The 19,809-nt window shown below is 45.6% G+C and overlaps 1 protein-coding gene across 1 annotated transcript in view; it reads left to right on the forward strand.

Annotated features, from left to right (window-relative positions):
* Nucleotides 1–19,809, forward strand: part of RNPEP (arginyl aminopeptidase) — a 345,377-nt gene that overhangs the window by 214,765 nt on the left and 110,803 nt on the right. The window contains exon 8 of the mRNA XM_086923117.1: nucleotides 1,136–1,244. Coding sequence (XP_086779243.1) covers nucleotides 1,136–1,244 — 109 coding nt within the window. The remainder of the gene's footprint in view (nucleotides 1–1,135; nucleotides 1,245–19,809) is intronic.

Raw genomic sequence — 19,809 nt, forward strand, 5'->3', positions numbered from 1 at the left:
GTACGGATAGTGCACCAAATTACACGCCACCTGCCAGCATACATTTCTGGACACACACTTTCATCAAAGAACATCTCTCTTGGAACTGCTAGCCATTAACGTATCGTATCCCTGAAAGCCTTTCATTGCAATGTAGTCCCCATGAGGGGTTTTAACATTGGGTTATTCACCACAACTTTCACCTCCTGGAGGAGCATATCCAGGGGCGGACAGCGACTTTGCAGACATGCTCATCAGATGCATCAGCCAAGTCCATAAATGGGAACTCCACACCCAGGTCCTGCACATATACTTTCAGCTTTGGGGCGTCCTACAGATAAGCCTGTTTGTCACCCTATAAAAGCAAAATGCCCTAACTTTGTTACCAGGTGTACACACCCACAGTCCATGGGCAATGCACTATGGATGAATTGGCCAGGGGTATTTGCCTATACTTTTCCACCTCATGCATGTCTTCCTTTGTGGAGAGGAGTCTCTGGCAAATATTAGTAACTGTCATTCTGGTAGTACCAGCCTCGGCCAGAAAGCCCTGGTACTCCACCCTCCTGGAGATGTCCCTCCAACAGCATGCACATCTGCAACCACAAAAGCTATGAACATAATAGTATTCTTTACACCATTTTTTCATAGTGTATAGTGCTGTAGATTTTGCATGTGCCCACTTTTCTCCCTGGAAGCCTGTGTCTCTTTTTTTTTGGTTTTTATACGCATTGGACTTCACTCTCCATACTTACATTTTCATGTATTTAAACTTTCACTGGCTATGCCAAAACAATCTGACATGGAGTCAGTCCCCATGTGCACCACTTCTCTTGACTCTAAAGACTTCTTTGAACAAAAACAACATGAAAACATCTGCGCACAACACTATATGGCAGGAGTATGGTAAGCATGTGAATCTACAGCGCTCTACGGTACAAACAGATGCTTACAGGGAAAACAGAATCAAGTCAGACATAATTGTATTTTAAAGTGCTTGGAGTATATTTGCTTTGGCTGGAAAGAGGGCTTGTCCAGTTTTTTATTATACATATTGCAAGCTGATAACATACACATGGTGCTTAGCTACTTTTGCAATAACGCTGTAGTGCTTTACTATCTCCTACTTTTAACCGGATCAATTCTTGTCTTGCAGGCTTATGTGAATGAATTCAAGTTTCAAAGTATAATGGCAGACGATGCTTTAGAATTCTACTTGGAGTATTTTCCGGAATTGAAGGCAAAAAATGTCGACTCTATTCCAGGTAGGATTCCATCCCCTACGTGGCTAAATTGCTGATGTTAAAAGGAGAATTCCAGCAATAACCACTCCTGCAGAATTGCAGGGCTTTTTAGGTGTATGTCTGTAAATAGCACTATTAATGCAATTTGAGAAAGATGCACAGACCATATTTCTCAAATGACCTACCTTTACTTAAAATTGTTATGTGCTTATAGACTGTAGTTTTTGCCATGCTCATTTGCCATCTTGCAATGTAATACTTCCCAACACGAGTCACACAACTTTGTCCATGAACAGTGCAGCAACACACCCAAACATTTTCAGCTGACTTTTTTTTATTTTAAACATTTTATTTTCATTTCCTTAATCATACAAATATACAACAATCAACTACAGTCTCCTCCAATTACATTGATAGATTATAAACATTCCGGCATCGTGTACTCCATAAATTTCAACTATATCAGTCAACTTTACTACCCCGCAAAGCTATGTATGTACCTGTTAGTCTGCAACCCCGCAGGCAAAGTGGATCAGGTGCACGCCCTAGTTTGTGTATCATGGTGCGGGAGTATTATACCTGATGTAAGATTTTGAGCTGTATTAATTTCAGACGAGATGGGATCACTGTCTCCCTGGCCGATGCCAGCGCATCCATCCAGTCAGAATCGTCTATATCCCCCAATTCCACCTCCCACTTGCTACGTAGGACTACTGTAGAATCAGGGAGGTTGTTTACCAGTTTCCGGTATGTTAGCGATATGGCGTGTTTGTCTAGATGGTCTGTGAGGAGCCTGTCCTCAAGTGGTGAAGTGTCTGCCAAAGTGGTGCCCGAAGGGATAGCGCTCTGGAGTGCATGCCTGATTTGAGTGTATCGGTATCGCTCTGTGTCTGCCATTCCGTATTTTTCTTGGAGTGCTTCGAATGGCAGGATTTCGCCCCTGACCGTCAAGTCACCAATATTTGTAATACTGATTAGGTCCCAGTGTCTGAACCCTTTAGAGTTCGCCAAGGTGCCCAGTCGTCGTGTCTCCCAGAGTGGGGTGGCCAGTGTAAGCACCCCTTCCCATCCCAGCGCTCTCTGGGCTGTGTGCCATATTTTGATTGTGTGGGCCGTGGGGCCAGTCAGTGTGTGACACCTCTTGTTGGTGTATAAGGCTCTCATCAGGCGAGTAACCGGCAGTATATCTCTGTCTAGGCGGTAAGCTGGATCATCATGCGGTGCATGCAGCCATTGATTTACAACCGCTAGCTGTGAAGCCCAATAGTACAATTTGACACTGGGTAGAGCTATGCTGCCGTCATACCAACTACGTAACAATTTGGATTGCGCTATGCAAGCATTTTAGTCTGTGCAGCGGCTTCATCAGGTATTCCTCCATAAATGTGGTGTCTTGGGGTGTGATAAATATCCCTAAATATTTGAATCTCCTGGTCACTATTTGCACCGGGCAATCTGGGGGAAAGGTCGGCGCCGGGCCGTGCAGCAGGTAGAGCAACGATTTTGACCAGTTGATTGTATAGCCGGATTTTTCCCCATATATTGTGAGGATTTCCAAGAGGACCTTTAACGCAAAGAGGAGCGGTGAGAGCGGGCAGCCCTGCCGCGTCCCTCTGCCCAGCGTAATCTCCCTCAAGATACGACTAGGGGCGCTGTATAAAGTAGCCGGATCCAGCCGCAGAATTTTGGGCCAAAACCCATCCTTCGTAGGACGGCAAACAGGAATGGCCATTCCACCTGGTCGAATGCCATCGTAGCATCCAAGGAGAGGATGGCCGTATCCTCCTGGAGCAATTGGGTGCGAGCCAGAACCCCATTAAGGCGGCGCAGATTAAGGGAGGTGTTGCGACCGGGCATGAAGCCGGATTGGTCCGGGTGGACCATCAGCTGACGTTTATATTAAAAACAGGAAACCCATCAGAGATCATTATATGCATATTGTGTCTCAATAAAGAGATGGAATATGTTAAATGCATATATATAGTCCTTGTACAGATTCCGACAATAACCATAGAAGCAGGGGGAAGGTAAGAGAGAGGAAGGTCTAGGTGCATGTTCAGAGGGTAGCCCCATTGGAAATAGAAGCATGACATAATTGAGGTGACTTTTAGTCCTTGTGGGGCCTCTCTGCCTTCTGGAGGTTTTTGCCCAGGGAGCTTAATGAACTCCTAGTGTAAGCTCAGCCTCTGTCTGGTGGTCTACCCAGACTGGATAGTTCCTCTACACGTGAGTCCCTTGCTCACTTTGCCACTGGATTCAAGCAAGACGGGCTGAAGACGGCTGGAATGCCAGAAATCGGTCCTCGGAAGCTTGTTTCCGGTCCAGGGAAGACATGGCTTGGCAGTTCGGGCTTGACTGTTCCCATGGGGCACAGGGTCAGACTGATTTGCATATAGCCAAGTCCGAACTGGGGTGGCAGAGTGGGCTAAAGAACGGTGATGGATTAAACCAAGATCTTTTGACTGGGTGTGAGAGTTTGATTAGTTCAGATGCTCCGTCCATCACCACCCCCTTTTGTACCGCTTTTGGCCGCCATAAGTGTGGCAGGGTATGCTCAGACGTGAGTCCCCTGCTCACTTTGCCACTGGATTCAAGCAAGCTGGGCTGAAGACGGCTGGAATGCCAGAAACCGGTCCTCGGAAGCTTGTTTCCGGTCCAGGGAAGACATGGCTTGGCAGTTCGGGCTGGACTGTTCCCATGGGGCACAGGGTCAGACTGATTTGCATATAGCCATGTCCAAACTGGGGTGGCAGAGTGGGCTAAAGAACGGTGATGGATCAAACCCTGATCTTTTGACTGGGTGTGAGAGTTTGATTGGTTCAGATGCTCCGTCCATCACCACCCCCTTTTGTACCGTAGTTCCTCTACAAACCAGTAATAACCATAGCTGGGTGTTCTTCATACCCTTTTCTACAGACTGATATTCTGACGCTTGCCATATTCCATGACCTGTCCTTCCAGCTTTATTATTCCTTAATATAAGTGGTTAACTGTTTAAATGTAGGCAGCGCTCATCTTATAGTGCTGATTGATCTATTTTCACATTTAAAAAAAATGAAAATTACTTGTACACATTTGTATGTATGGGGCATATGATGCAGTTTTTTCCCTGGAAGATTCTATATACCATTGTTGCCGGGGTAGAGAAGATAGTCTTCCCACCCCTTGTTCCTACTTCAAAATCTGATTAATCAATTGAAGGGTAACCAGGTTAGAGTGTGATAATGAATGGTATAAATTGAGAAGTGATGGAGCAGTTTCTTTGCAGTGACCTCTTTTGTGAGCAAGACTGAGTTTGGATTCACAGACAGAATTACAAGATTAGCATGGGAGACCAAATGAATAACAGCTAAAACCTTTAACAACACCAACTGTTTGTTATTCTCTCCCTCTTCTTTCCTGTGGGTTGGGAATGCCTGCACCCTAGAACTGTCAACTCCTCCAATACAACCACCGACCCCTTGCATCATAAAGTGATGTAGCTTAGTTCAAGATATTTATTCCTACTAGCAAGGAAGTATGGCCTTGTGCTCCTCCTTTTTCTGACCATTATTACTTTTTAGAATTCCAAATGAAAATAAAGAAAAACATGTGTGCTGCATACTGTCGAAGACTTTCTGCAAAAAGTGTTGGATGGAAAGTTTGAATTAATCTCAGCAACTGGTAATCACTTGGGCTCAGCAGTTTGGACCTAGCCATAGTCACATCAGTCTTGACCCTACTCTAATGGGAACAGTCCAATCCAAACTGCCAGTTCAGATCCTCCCTGAACTGGAATACAAGCAACCCAGAGCAGATTGTCCCTTTATTAGGGCTCATCAGCCAGGTATAGCTTGGTTCGAGAGGCACAGTGTGCATGGGAATCATCTCTGGGTATACCCATCCTGTTAAAAATGGGATTTCTGGCTGGCCAGGGCTAGCACCTAAGCCAGGCAGAAACCACCACTCTAGTCAGGGCAAGGGAGTTACACACCGAAGATAACCCCAGCTCACCCCGTGGGAACTTGGCAGAGCAGTCAGGCTTATCCCTGAGGCAATGTGTAAAGCATTTCCGTAAACACACACACACACACACACACCCACACACACACACACACACACACACACACGTGACACACTAGGCACACCACAAAAGACACTCCACACAAGGTTGTATAAAAAAACAACCTTTGTATTACACATAAAACACATTAGAACACAATCATATATATACACTGTGCCGCCTGGCACTTGGTATTATTTTACCAGGATTGTATACACGATCAGGCCATTGTCGTAACCATCACATCACAGAATTAGGGAAAACAACCATCAACTACTGGTAAGATTACACTTAGCCAAACACAATAGGCATACATATAATCAGCAGTGCACCATAGTGGCTCTTAGTAAGGTGCACACTTTATAGTAGAATCTCTTCTGGTAGGAGAACCGGCCATGCATATTTACCTCCGGATACACAATCATAACACCTTATGTGCCTCTTATGCATACACTGCACCACAGGTGATTTACACCACCTTATCACATCAGGCCCCACCTAAACATGGGGGCGACCCTCTGAACCATGGAGGCCCGTCTTGGGCTTCCCCACAAAGCACTGTGTCCCACAAAGTCAGGGCTCTCCTAGTCTTGGCTGTTCACCAAGCAGATGCCGACGATCTGGCGGTGGAACTGCGAACACTGATCCTTGCCCACCCACAGCATGGCAACCCAAAAGTGACTCGGGCAGTCCTGGTCCCCGAGGGGAAGGGAAGCTGATACCTTGCTCCCCCTTCTCTGCCCCAGATCTGGATGCGTGATGCCCCCCTCACGGTGACCGAAGCTCAAATGCACAAAAGCTCCCCCCACCCACCATTCCTTGGGGACTGAGTGAATTATGCGGCAGTCATCCCCCCACTGATGGCTCAGGCTCCTGTGCTCCTCTGTCTTGCAGTCTGAAGCACGAGCCTGCTTTGCCCGCCTACAACCAGGCCCCGCCTGGCTTCCGTCTGCGGATCGGCAACGCGGGGTAGGCTCCCGCCGGGGTTCAGACTCTGCGGTGTCTCTGCCACCACCAGGTAACGCCTCACTTCCGCTGACTGCCACGTCCGGTCCTCGGCATCAGTTCTCCCTGCACGTCCCATCTCCTATATTTATACCTCACATGTCTTTGTTCTAACCCTGGCACACATTTACAGTGCACAACAACCTGTTTTGTTAGTGTAGGCTCTGGCCCCAGACACACTACAGTGGGGCAGAGCCAGCATTATGGAAGGCAGGCACAGTCCTCCTCAGGGTCAGGTGCTACTCCTCCCACTACTCCAAATGCAGGTTGGCCTATTCAGCCTAGTGCTGTCTCACCCAGCCCCTCTGGAGCCACTACACCTCCCCAGCCCCTGTCATCCAGAGCCAGACATGTAATACACAACAGGCAGGCACAAAGACACATAGCACACAGAAATGCCCACTTCTAAAAGTGGCATTTCTAAAATAGTGATAATTAAACTTAGAACACTATTATACAGCTTTTGCTACCACTATTGCAATCATACCGGCACCCCCCCACCCTCCTCCTTCGGACTGCCAGGACAGGCCCTCCCTGAACTGTAGCATATCACTGCACAAGCTTTTGGCTGGGTTCAAACTGAGGTGGTATCGTGGACAAAATCAGTGGACTGGGATGCAGCACTGAACGTTTGCCAGTGGCTGAAATTAATTTAAGCATTTCATCCATCACCTTGTTATTGTTGCAGATGACGCTTAAATGCGACCAGACGTGGGTCCTGTGCCACTGGAACCAAGCTTAACCCACCTTATGAATCCTAATTAACGCAAAATCAGTCTTGGGTTGCTTGTATTCCAGTTCAGGGGAGACATAGCAGGACATTGGAGATGGGTCAAGGCTGATTTGTATATGGCTGGCTCTAAAGTGAAATAGTACAGTGGGTGAAATACGATGGACTGGGGAGCAACCTGAGAGATTGCCAGTGGCTGAGAATAATTTGAGCATTCCATTACCATGTTGTTGTTGCTGTTGCTGTCAAAGACTTTCAATGTGTATAACGTTGCTTGTCCACCTGAAGTGTGAATGTCTTGTTTTAGAAGCCAGCTTGTTTGTCATGGTTTAGGACGTTTTATCCACTGAATGTCCATCAGTATTGATCAGCTTCCATTGCTCCATATCCCTCTATCACCCATTGAAGAAACACATTTATCATGCGCCCACACAAATACGTCTTGGTGGGAAAGTACCCATGAGTATCTGTGGTTCCAGATTGAATAGTCAGGCTAACTTCAAGATAGCAGGAGTGGTGGCCGGTCAACATGTTCCCTCCAGCGGGTTCGTCCCAGCTGGCAAAGAATTTGGGGGTCAAGATTGACAACGGTCTGATGTTAAGATCTCAGATCCTTTACCTTACCGGAACATGCTTTGGCCTCCTTAGGATGCTCCGTAAGTTCCTACCGCTGCTCTCTGAGGAGCACAGGAAGACGACGGTGCAGGCCTTAATAGGCTCGAGATTGGATTACTCCAACGTCCTGTATCTTGGCCTGCCGGAATATCTTTTGCAGCGGCTGCAGGTGGTCCAGAATGCGGCAGCAAGGGCCATTTTTGGTCTACACAGGCGTGCCAGGGCCTCTGGCCTGCTGCAGTCGCTGCATTGGCTGCCTATCCGTAAGCGGATAATGTTTAAGGCTCTGACTCTGGCCCATAAGGCGCTTTATGCCTCGGGAGCTAAATATCTCCAGAAGAGGCTTGCCTTTTACCACCTGGCCAAATCCTTGAGGTCTGAAGCATTGTTCTTCGCTGTGGTCCCACGAGTTAAGAGGGCCCAGATTGGAGGTCGCTCTTTTGGGCTGTTGGCGCCACAGCTCTGGAATACTCTGCCTCTAGCATTACGTTCGACCTCTAATCTGTTAAACTTTAGGAAGGGTCTTAAAACTTGGCTTTTTGCCCTTTAGGTGGCTCCTGTTCTTTTTATCTTTGGTCTGTTTTTTTACTGTGTTGTGTTTTTATCTTTTACGGGTTCGTCAATAAAAGCGCCGGGACACTCTATGGAGTAGCCGAGCGCTATAAAAAAACCAAATAACATAACATAACATATATGAAAAGACTATCTTCTGATGCAACCTGAAAGGAGAGGAAGATTGTCCGCATGTATCATCCATGCCCAAATTTCCTCCACATCCACCTGTTAAAGATGATAATAGGACGTATTTTCTAATGAGAATCTTGTGACCATTTTCAAATCCTTGCTTGAGACTTCTGTTAATTTCTTTAATTCATGAGTCGTCGTTTACTTCCAGTTAATCTGGTTACATTGAACATCCCCTTATCATGGTGCTGTGTGTTTGAGTTGGTGTTCTTGTGTGGGCTCATATTTGCAGCATGTCTCCACTTTTTTATATGGGAGGATATAGTTAACCATTTGTAGTAATCCTCACTGCCTCTCAGATTTTATCTTCCCAGTCCTCTTCATGGGCCCCAACACAGTAGCCCATGTGTGTATTCAGACCTAGGACTTTGTGCATTTACTGGGCCAGTCAGGGCACTGATGCCTCATCTGATTCATCAACAACTTGCTGTCTCGCATCCTTTTGGTATTGCCTGTGGCCACTCAGTGGCAAGGCCCCATGGGACTCATTCAGGACAGCCAGAGAAGGGACTAACAGAGGAGCTTGTCACCGAGGTGCCATCTTGGATCAGCCTTAAACCAGGCTTAATGTTTTGACTGCTTTCCTGCTTATAATATTCGCATAAAGCAAATTTGGAACCTAATTTCCTTACACAGCAAATGCATAGTAGTCATAGGCCCTTACGATAAGTCTAATTTTATCCAGACTACTTATTTTAGTACTAAGCAGTTCATACTTATTGGTATTGAAGTCTTATACTTTTTCTTTAAAAAAAAAAAAAGAAAAAGCAGTACTTGAATACTGATTTATTGTCGGTCATAAAGTTAACATTCTAACCCAAAAGCAGTATTTTAGAGTAAGTATTGATTTCTGATTGATACTTCTAACTACTCATGTCTTTCCTTAAAATATCATCTACACACTTGGGATCCGAAGGGATCTGTAATAGCCAGGAAGTACTGATACCTTAAGGAATGTCAATCACACAGAAGTACCACTGGCTGGGAAATAGGATAGAGGGTGTCCTATAGAGATTTAAAGGGGGAGATTCCCTCTGGAGAAAAACCCTCACTCACCGTTGGGTAACATGCTTCGTCATATGGGTACCCTCCTCACACCGAATTATGAGCGAAGCCTCCCCTGGGGGAGGAGCTGAGGTGTTTTTTCTCTGAAAATGAGTGTCAAGACGTAGTGAATAAGTGCAAAAAGGTGTGAAATGTGTGGTTTAAAAATGTCTGACTGAGTCCACTGAAGCTTTATTGGGAGATCACAGTGACATTATTAAAACGAGAGACGGGTAGGGCTTCAATAGATATACCCTCCTGTGTTAGGTCAAAAAGTTTCTGCCACCAAGCATTCGTCAGGACCTAATTTTACTAGTAACTGCTCAGCAAGTGATAAAAGTGAAAAATAGAAAAGTAAAAAGGGTATACGAGCTACAACTATAACTGTGTGGCCTGAAGTTCTACGTCCCTCTTCTGTTCAAAGGGAAATGTGAAACTGTTGGGAAACGGTCATGTTCGTGTTATCAGACCTCATTACACATTGGTAAACAAAATACAGAGTACAAACCACCATATATCAACCATGTATCATATCATCATTTCTACAAGTGCTTACCTATAGTGCATAAAAACTCACGTGCACTCTCTGTGCTCTTGGACCATCTTGTGGTGCCCAGCTGTAAAGTACACATAACATAAGGTATGGTGAAGTTCCTGTGTCCAACTTATTAAAGTACTTAATATCCGATATAGTAGACAAAGCAGTATTTACAATTACAGTTAGATGCGGGGGGAAGTGGGCACTGGGGCTTTCCAAAGTCAATCTTGTTTGAGGTCTTGTGAATCCCTGTGTCCCAATTAACAGGCTTAGTGCCTCAAATTACTTCCTGAATCAGCCCGACCCCAGGCCAGTCTCTAAATCATGGGCTTTTTCCTAAGTCTCCAAGGGATCATCTGTAGAAGGGAGGGGAGAAACGCAGTGGATGAAGCTCCAGAAGCTGGCCTGGGACACAGCATTCTCCTTAATACATGGTATGCTGGGTGTCCCTCGTCCGGAATTATCGTCCTGGCGTCACTCAAGCACTGGGGGCTGTTGTTACCTTGTTTCATGAGAAGCATAGAAGCAAGGTTGGCACCCAGATGCAAGAGTAGCGCATGGCGCCTCGTGAAAGTGTGGGAAAAAGCGAGGGGTCCACATGCCATGGAAGCCACGGTCACCCCTCTTTGAAATGGCTGGCGAGAGCGGCAAACCGCTCTCCCTAGCCACCCAAATGCGGGTCGGGACGTGCGGACACTGGGGCTTCTGGTCAGCTGACCTGGAGACTGCTGAGAATTGTAGTCCTAGGTGTGTTCATGGGCGCAGTGGCTTCCACAGGCAATGTGGCCCTGCTGGAAGTCTGCAAGACTCACACAAGTTCTAAAAGTAAAATGAAATAAAATAAAGAGAATCATCAAGACTCATGAAGCTGTACATAAATGTATGACTCACACCGCTGGTGTAGTCATACGTATGTCGCAGGAGTTCGAGAGATGCATGGCTGGGGGAGCGTCCAAAGTGGTGTGTCTGCCTGTGACCCACACCGCTGGTGTGGTAAGACGGCATCACATATGCATAGAAGGCCATGGGGGGTGCGTTGGGCCAGAAAGCATGGAAACTAGGTTAGTACCCAGGCGCATGAGTAAAATAAATAAATTATTGCATCCATTTATACTTTATTACAGAGTTTTCATTTGCATTATTGGAAGTGCTGTAGTTCTTCGGATACTGATATTCCTATTTCAATCCGTTTGGAAATAAGAGACTGTGGTGAGTCAACAGTATTTGACACACCAATGATTTTCCCTTTGCACAGATTGATTAATGACCTATAAAAACTATTGATTGACCTTTTGCGTTCACCATTTTTTACTTTTTTTATTTTTCTTTTCATTCCCTCTTTGTTATCCTTTCTTTTCTTTCCTTTCTTTCATATCTAAATTTACTCTGTTTTCTTTACATTATATCTTTCTTTACATTTTACCATCTGTTTCACTTGGTGGTGGTCTCATTTCTCTTTTTTCTTACAAATCACTATCTTGGGTGATAGTGGTGGTGACCAAATTATATTTTTGCTTCATTTAAGTATAATGAGGCTTTTGTATTTGTTTATTATATCCCTGAGGAAGTCTTGGGGGAATGCCCATATAAGACGAAACACGTGTTGGCTTTTGTGGCTATCAGTTGATGAAACAAAGATTATGAAAGCTGAAGTACTCATCTGACTAATGGCAAAATAAATCAAGAAGAACATTGAAGAAGACCATTGTGTGGATTTATTGTTGGCATTAAAACGAATATTGCTCAAGACATTGATTTTGTTTTGCAAAACTGTAAGAAATGATGTCCGGGACAGTGTATCGTTCCAGCGGTGATTGCATGTACGCTGGTGTGTAGGAATGTGCTGGGCGCCTGCAGGGTCCAGTTGCCTGCCCCGCATGGGTGTCCTCCTTCATGTACCTAAGGCCCAGTGCACTCTGTCTCTGCTAGGAGAGACAGGGCATTGAACTCAAGTGAGGGAGACAACCCTCTAGAAGGGAAAAGTAAAAGATCCGGTGGGGGCACCGATCGATATGACCAGCCATCCAGTTGGTGGCGTTGTTTCAAAAGAGGAGGAGGAGGCTACAGCCTGTGTGTCCTGGTAAAGAGGACCCCTTCCAGGGGTTCCCGGAGGGAGGTGGGTGGGTTGTATATTAGGTGGGTCCAAGGCCCCCTGGAGCTGAGTGTGCAGTGTCAGGGGGTGTTAGTGTGCCACCCCTGTCTAAATAGCAACAGAACAAGTGGTACCATACCAAGTGATGATTGACTAGTGAGGACACTCTTAACAACACAAACGATAGTCGGGCGGGGACCCAGAGCAGATGTGAGTAGGTCAATCAATAAGCCAGAGAGGCCCAGGCGATGTCATTGAGTCCATCCCTGTCAGATTTAAGACGGAAGACTCGTAGTCGTTCTCTTCGTAAGTGATGTCTCTAAACTGGGCCCATGCTGCTGCTATAATTAGTTTTGTCCAGGACTATCCAGAAGATGTCATTGGGTGTAAGACCTCTCTCCAAAAAGTGTCTAGTCAATCTCGTATTGGATTTGTTGCATCTTATCGAGCTACAATGCTCGGTCATCCTCGTTTTGACCCTCCGCGTGGTCATACCCACATAGTCGTCATTGAGTACATCCCTGCAATATACGTATGACTACACCAGCAGTGTGAGTGATACATTTATGTACAGCCTCGTTAGTCTTGATTACCTTTATTTTACTTTTAGAACTCGTGTGAGTCTTGCCGACTTCAGCAGGGCCACTCGGACTACAATTCCCGGCAGGCTCCAGGTCAGTTGACCGAAAGTCTCAGCGTTCGCACATTCTCGACCTGTATTTGGGTGGTTGGTGAGAGCGGCTCGCTGCTCTCGCCAGCCATTTCAAAGAAGGACAACCGTGGCTTTCCTTGGCATGTGGACCCCTCGCTTTTTCCCACACTGTTCACAAGGTGCCATGCGCTACTCTTACATCTAGGTACCAACCTTTTTTCTATGCTTATCATGAAACAAGGTCTTGACAGCCCCCAGTGCTTGGGTTGTGCCAGAGGGATAATGCTGGATGAGGGACACACAGCTTACCATGTACTAAGGAGAATGCAGTGTCTCAGGCCCGGCCTCTGGCGCTTCCTCCACTGCGTTACTCCCCTCCCTCCTAGGGATGATTGACACTCGTGACCTCTTGGACACATAGGAAATAGGCCATGATTTAGAGACTAGGCTGGGTTTGGGCTGATTCAGGAACTAGTTCGAGGCACTGAGCCTGTTCATTTGGGATGCGAGGATTCACAAGACCGTAAACAAGATTGCCTTTGGAAAGCCCAAGCTCCCACTTCCCCCGCATCTAACTGTAGTTGTAAATACTGCTTTGTCTACTATATTTGATATTAAGTACTTGATTAAATTGAACACAGGAACTTCACTATACTTTAAGTTATGTGCACTTCACAGCTGGGCACCACAAGATGGTCCAAGAGCACGGAGAGTGCACATGACTTTTATGCACTATAGGGTAAGCACCTATAGAAATGATGATATGATACATGGGTGTTATTTGGTGGTTTGTACTCTGTATTTTGTTTACCAATGTGTAATGAGGTCTGATAACACTAACCTGACGTTTTCCCAACAGATTCACGTTTCCATCTGAACAGAAGAGGGAAGTAGAACTTCAGGCCATACAGTTCCAGTAGTGGGTTGTATACCCTTTCTACTGCTCTATTTTTCACTTTTATCACTTGTTTTTCAGAGTGACTGATAAAATTAGGTCCTGACGAATACCTGGTGGTAGAAACATGTTGACCTAACACAGTAGGGTATATCTATCGAATCCCTACCTGTCTCTTTTTTTATTAATGTCGTTTTAACCACCCAATAAAGCTTCGGTGGACTCAGTCAGACATTTTTAAACCACATCTTTTATACCTTTCGGCACACGCCCCTCATTTACTATGTCTCAACGCTCATCTTTGGAGATAAAACACCTCAGGGTAGTTGAAGCCCACACTTCGGTGTGAGGAGGGAACCCATATGATGAAGAATGTCACCTTACGGTGAGTGAGGGGTCTGGTCCTGAGGGATTCATTCCCCTTTATTGCACAACCTCTATCCTATTTCCCCCTTGCCCTAGCCAATTTTTCTTCTGTGTGATTGACATTTCCTTAAAATATCCCCCAGGCGCCAGATTGGATCTGGAGAATTTGCAGCAGTGCTCCTGTGCACTAGCAGGTGACACTGTGCGGCTCCAAACTGACTCCGTACCGCCTTGGAAGCAATGGAGCAAAGCCACATTTAAGCACCACCTCTGCATGCTCACGTCCGTTCCTTTTGTTCTACACCTTCCAACATGGATCCTGATTTCTGCTCCCAACTTTCAGTCTTCAGACAACTTCAAAACTTTCCACAGTGTGCCTGGGCATAATGTCCCCACCAAAAACAAAAGGCTTTCTTCCGTATTTACCTTGACTGGAGGAAGGAAATGTTGATCAAGGGCCAGCAATGAGATGTGATTTTGGTGCATGAGCTCTGTACACCCAAAGACGACTCTAGAGTGGTATGTGAAGTTGTACATTTAAGAACACAAGAAGTAGTCCAGGTTTTCATGCCCCAAGTCCCAGGCGCCATCAGGTACTTGTTCTAGTGACCACTCCATTTCATGCTCAAAATCATAAGGCAAGTCAATTTCCAAGTGCAAGCACAAGAAAATGAAGCTGGACTTGACATTGCCCCACCTCTCTGATTCCAAACAGAAGGTGCAAGGGTGTCAAAGAGGCCATGCAGTACACTTCAAGCCCGTCTGCGCCCGTCCGCGCCAGGATGGGCCCTGAGGCCTGTCCCCCCCTGCCCTAACGCTCACGTATTCCTCGGAGGACATGCGCATATTACATCCGGCATCATTTCCACTCTGTTCCATTATTTCGGACTACTTAAATCTGCTCAGTATTCTTCGTGATTCTTCTAACATACTCGAGCCTCTGCCTGCTATCTTCCGCCACAGCCATAGGTCCATTTCTACTACGGCCTCTAACCAAGAACTTCACATTCTGTACCTTAATACACGCTCCTTGGCCAAACACCAATTGGACATCTTTTTGCTTCTCCTTGAAGACAAACCTGATATATTTTTTATCACGGAAACTTGGCTTAGTACGACCCCAGCTGATAACCCAGACCTCGAGCAGGCTGAAATAAACACCTCTCATTGGCTGTTAGCAGCAAGCAACGTACATGCCCCTCTGAAGAAATTTAAAATTAGTCATTGTCCAGACTCCCTGAAGTGGTTCTCTGAGGACCTGAGGGAAAAAAAACGTGATACCCGTCAAAGGGAACGTAAATGGAGGAGCAATTATGACCCCATGAGAAAACTATCTATATAGCCGCCCGCACTGCCTACAAGCAAGCTATTATCCAAACCAAGCCACTACACTTCTCTGACATAATAACTCAGTCTAGAAACAAGTCCAAAGATATATTTGACATTGTTAACAAATTATCAGATTTGGAGAGAGTGCTCCCAAAACCTATTGTGACTCAAGATTTATGTAATTCCCTCAATTTATTTTTTCGGGACAATATTTCTGCTATAAAGGCCAGCATTCCAGCTACCGCTCCTAAACCGATTACCATCCCCTTGAGCCCCAGTGATTTAACTTTTGACCACTTCCCACTCCTCACTGTTGATTCCTTACGCACCTTAACCCACAGGGACTGCTGTCCTCCATATATTCAAAAAGAAATTCTTCTGGCTATTCCTGCCCCTTTTCTGACCCTTCCTAATGCCTCCCTCTCACAGGGCGTGGTCCCCAAGGCTTTCAAAGAGGCAGTGATCGTACCTCTCTTAAAAAAATCAGTAGCAGACTTCTCGGTCTTCTCGAATTATAGGCCAATCCCTCTCCTCCCTTACCTGGCCAAAATTCTTGAAGCCCATGTTACCAGCCATCTCTCCAACTTTATTGAATCCTCTAACCATCTGGATCCCCATCAGGCTGGGTTCCGGCCTGCACATTCCACCGAGGCTGTTATAACAACTGTCATGGATTCTCTCCGTGCCAATGCAGACAAAGCAACCCTCAGGCCCTGGTTTTATTAGACCTGTCTGTTGCGTTCGACACGGTCGACCATGCCATCCTGCTCAACCATGTCGCACAAGCTGGCAAACGGAACTCAGCATACAGCTGGATCAGCTCTTTCCTCAGTGACCGCACTCAAGCGGTCCGCTTGGCCCCTTTCATCGCCCCTAAACTTCCAATTACTTGTGGGGTTCCCCAGGGCTCTTCTCTGTCCCCCCTTCTGTTTAACCTATACCTAGTTCCTCTGATCCAATCCTTGAGGAAATTCAAGGCCGTCACATTTAATTATGCGGACGACCTGCAGCTTATCTTCACTGTCAAGGAATTTCAAGAGACCATGCTACATATCTGTTGTTGGATGGACTCGAATCATTTAAAACTGAATCCGGGCAAGACGGAAATTATCCTAAATGGTAAAAGCCAAATATATTGGGGCCCACATCATTGGCCCCTTGAACTAGGTTTTCCACCTACTCCCTCCGCATCAGTCAAGAGCCTGGAAGTAATCATCAACAGTGAGTTGTCACTGAAGGCCCAAGTGGGCTCGGTGGTATCCTCCTGCTGTTATCAACTCCGCAGAATAAGGAAAATCAGTCGGATGCTGACCCAGCCGGCCCTGATCCAGGTGGTGATAGCACTTGTGCTGTCCCACCTGGATTATGCCAATGTCATCTATCTGGGCCTCCCTCTTTATCTGGGCAAACGTCTTCAACTGGTTCAGAACCCGGCAGCCAGACTGATTTTCCGGCAGCCCCGTTGGCAGTCAGCTAGGCCCCTACTAAAACAACTCCACTGGCTTCCTCTTGCTCAACGAGTAAAATTCAAAATAGCCTGTATGGTCTTTAAATCCCTCCATGTCCACAGTTCATCAACTTTCTCCTCCCCAGATATATTTCCTCTCGCTACCTTCGGTCCACCAATCTTCATCTATTGGTCACACCAACTTTCAAACTGCAACGCCAGGGCGGACGCAGGTTTGCCACTCTTGCATCTGGACTCTGGAACTCCCTCCCCCTGGGGATGCAATCCTGCACCGATCTCCTGGCATTTGGGAAACGGCTTAAAACCTGGCTCTTCTCATCTGTTTAGGTACTCTCCTTTTCCATCAGGATTTTCTGTCAGTCAGCGCCATGAAGCCCCTGGGTGTACGTGCGCTTTACAAGAAAATGTTAACATAACATAACATCTTGTGTGCCTTTGGGCCCAACAGAACTACAGGGTCCTCCAGCTGGGTTATTTCTGTCTTGCCCTTTAGAATCTATTACTGGGCGCAAAATCGATTCCAGTGCCAGCACTGGTGATTGATTCAGTACTGGCATCCATGTTGATACCTCCTCTAAGACAGAGCTGGACTCACCACAAGGGGCACTAGTGAAAGAAAGTGGTTAATTTGCAGCTGAGGTCCTAGAATTAGGTCTGCTCTCCATTGGGACTAAATCAAATGTTTTGACAGATTCTACATCCTGGGGCAGCAACAGCTGAGCCCTTACTCCCATTTTATGATACCCTCAAATGTTTTGACCAAAATTATGCAGCCTTTGGCAGCCAGATCGTAACTCTTGTTCCCTATTTTTGACACGCGGACAGATAATTTGATAACATCTTGGTTAAAACCATACTCTTGCCCACCTGTCAAGTGGCAGGTGGCCAGGCAACATAAGTCAGCACCCAGTGACACATTTCCTCACCAACCATCCTACAATGGAAATTCTTATTTTACAGGCCTCGACCAGTAAGTGAACCCCAGTTCATTTCCATCCATTCCCCCGAATAGAGAATCCACTTTAGAGAATTAGTGCTTTGTATCTGTTCTAAGGTAAGGAATCTGTGGTTAGAAGTATCCATCAGAAGAGCATAATACTTACCTTCTGTAACGCTCTTTCTGGTGGATACTCAAAATGCAGGTTCCTCACTGTCCTCCCATCTCCCGGCTTGTAGAGTGGTTTCTTTTCACCATCTAAAAAGTTTCTAAAATTTTCCTCGGCACACTGTTACCAACAGCTGTTCATGCTTTGAGTTTGAGGGCTGGGACATGCAAAAGACCAGAAATAGACGCCAGTGTGCAGGGTTGGTACTAAAATGCAGCTTGCTCTTTTACTTCCAGGGTGGGATGGAGTCAGTGTGGTGCTGAACATCTCCACCCGCGGCACGTGAGAGCACTGCTGCAAAATTATTTGGACCCATTCTAGAGCCTGGGCTTATTCTAAGGTGAGAAATGTATGGTTATGCACTGGGGAAAAATAGCATTACCGAAGATAAGTAACTTCTATATTTTGACCATGCTACCACCTTGAAAGCCAAAGCCTATAAATAAGATTCAGTGATTTCCTAGTAGTAGCTGTCCTCTGTTGGTCGAGAGCCCACAGTAACACTCATTATAAGGGTTGCATTTAAGGTACACAGGTCCTAGAAAACTGGCCCGAATCCTCCCTTTCTTTTCCTTACATTTAGGCACAGGTAATACAAACAAGGTGTTGTAGCTGGTTGGCACCTAGAAGGAGCAGTTATTGATGTAGAACTGTATGTAGCTCCCAAAATGACCCATTACTGGCTATTCAGTTTCCCATCTCTGCTAATAATAATAATACTGAAATTTCTAAAGCGCGAACAGCTTCCTCACACGGAGGTGTCCCGGCGCTATGTAAGCAGCTAAATGTAAAAATGGAGTGGTTTATAATTTATGATTAAAAAGCCAAGTCTTAAACTGCTTCCTAAAGCAGATCTCTGAAGTTGCAGAACGAATAGACAAAGGCAGAGCATTCCACAATTTTACCGTCCCAGCAGAGAAAGTCTTACCCCCAAGCCGAGCCTTCAAGGCTCGGGGAGCATGTAACAGATTCAATGTATTTGAGCGGAGAGGCCTCCAAAGCTGCTGAATGGAAGTTTATGCCCTTGAATTTGGGGTTACAAAAAACTTTGTCACCTTTAAGAAGAATATCCGAACACGTTTTTCAGGAATTCCTAGCTTTCATCATGATATTTCCAAATAGCTCATCTTCCTAGATGTTCAGCATTTTTTTTGTTTTATACTCTTTTAGCCTTATTAACTCAATATCCCCTTTTGTATCCCCTTTACAATGTTTGGTCTAGGTTGAAACATTTTGGAGTGGTAATGGTTGGTTAGGAGGATGGATTACATGTAGAAATATGGTTCGTAACATGTAAGATGTCTGTGTACGTACCCGCCCCAATATTTCCTCTCCCTGGGCCATCTGTGCATATTGTAAAAAGGGTTTTCCCCTTGTTCAGTTCGAACTTGATAATCTATAATCTTCTGGTACACTTTGTATCCAAATGCTGGGCATCATGTCCGAATAGGGATGAGCTTTGTGGCTTTTTGAGCACCATCTGCGTGACTACTGGGTGAAGTGTAATTGTCCACTAGACAAACCATCCTGGACTTGCCTCACAACCCCTACCTTGCCCTAATCTCCGTGAGCGTACATGCAATAGTTGACTACTTCTTTGGTCATTCCTTTCCAAGTCTATTGCACCAGATATCTCATGGACCCCTCCAAATTGAATTAGTAGCTTGCTATGGACAGCTGTATAAATGTCCTTTAGCTGAAGGTTATTTTATTTTCCTTAAACTTTGTCTTATAGTCCATGGTAAGAATTTTGTACCAGTTCAATGTGGATGCCATGTGACCACTCTCTTAAACAAAAAGTTGGATCTTATGAATATGTGGCTTTAGAGAAAAGAAAAGTGACAAGTGTTTGTAGTGTTATATTACCTCTAAAAATGTGTATTTTGTAGTAAATAGTTGGGTACAAGGGCTTTCAGTTGTGTATGATTACATTTATTATTACAGATTTTTATAGCGCATT

This window comes from Lissotriton vulgaris, chromosome 5, assembly GCF_964263255.1.
Source record: "Lissotriton vulgaris chromosome 5, aLisVul1.2, whole genome shotgun sequence".
Lineage (NCBI taxonomy): Eukaryota > Metazoa > Chordata > Amphibia > Caudata > Salamandridae > Lissotriton > Lissotriton vulgaris.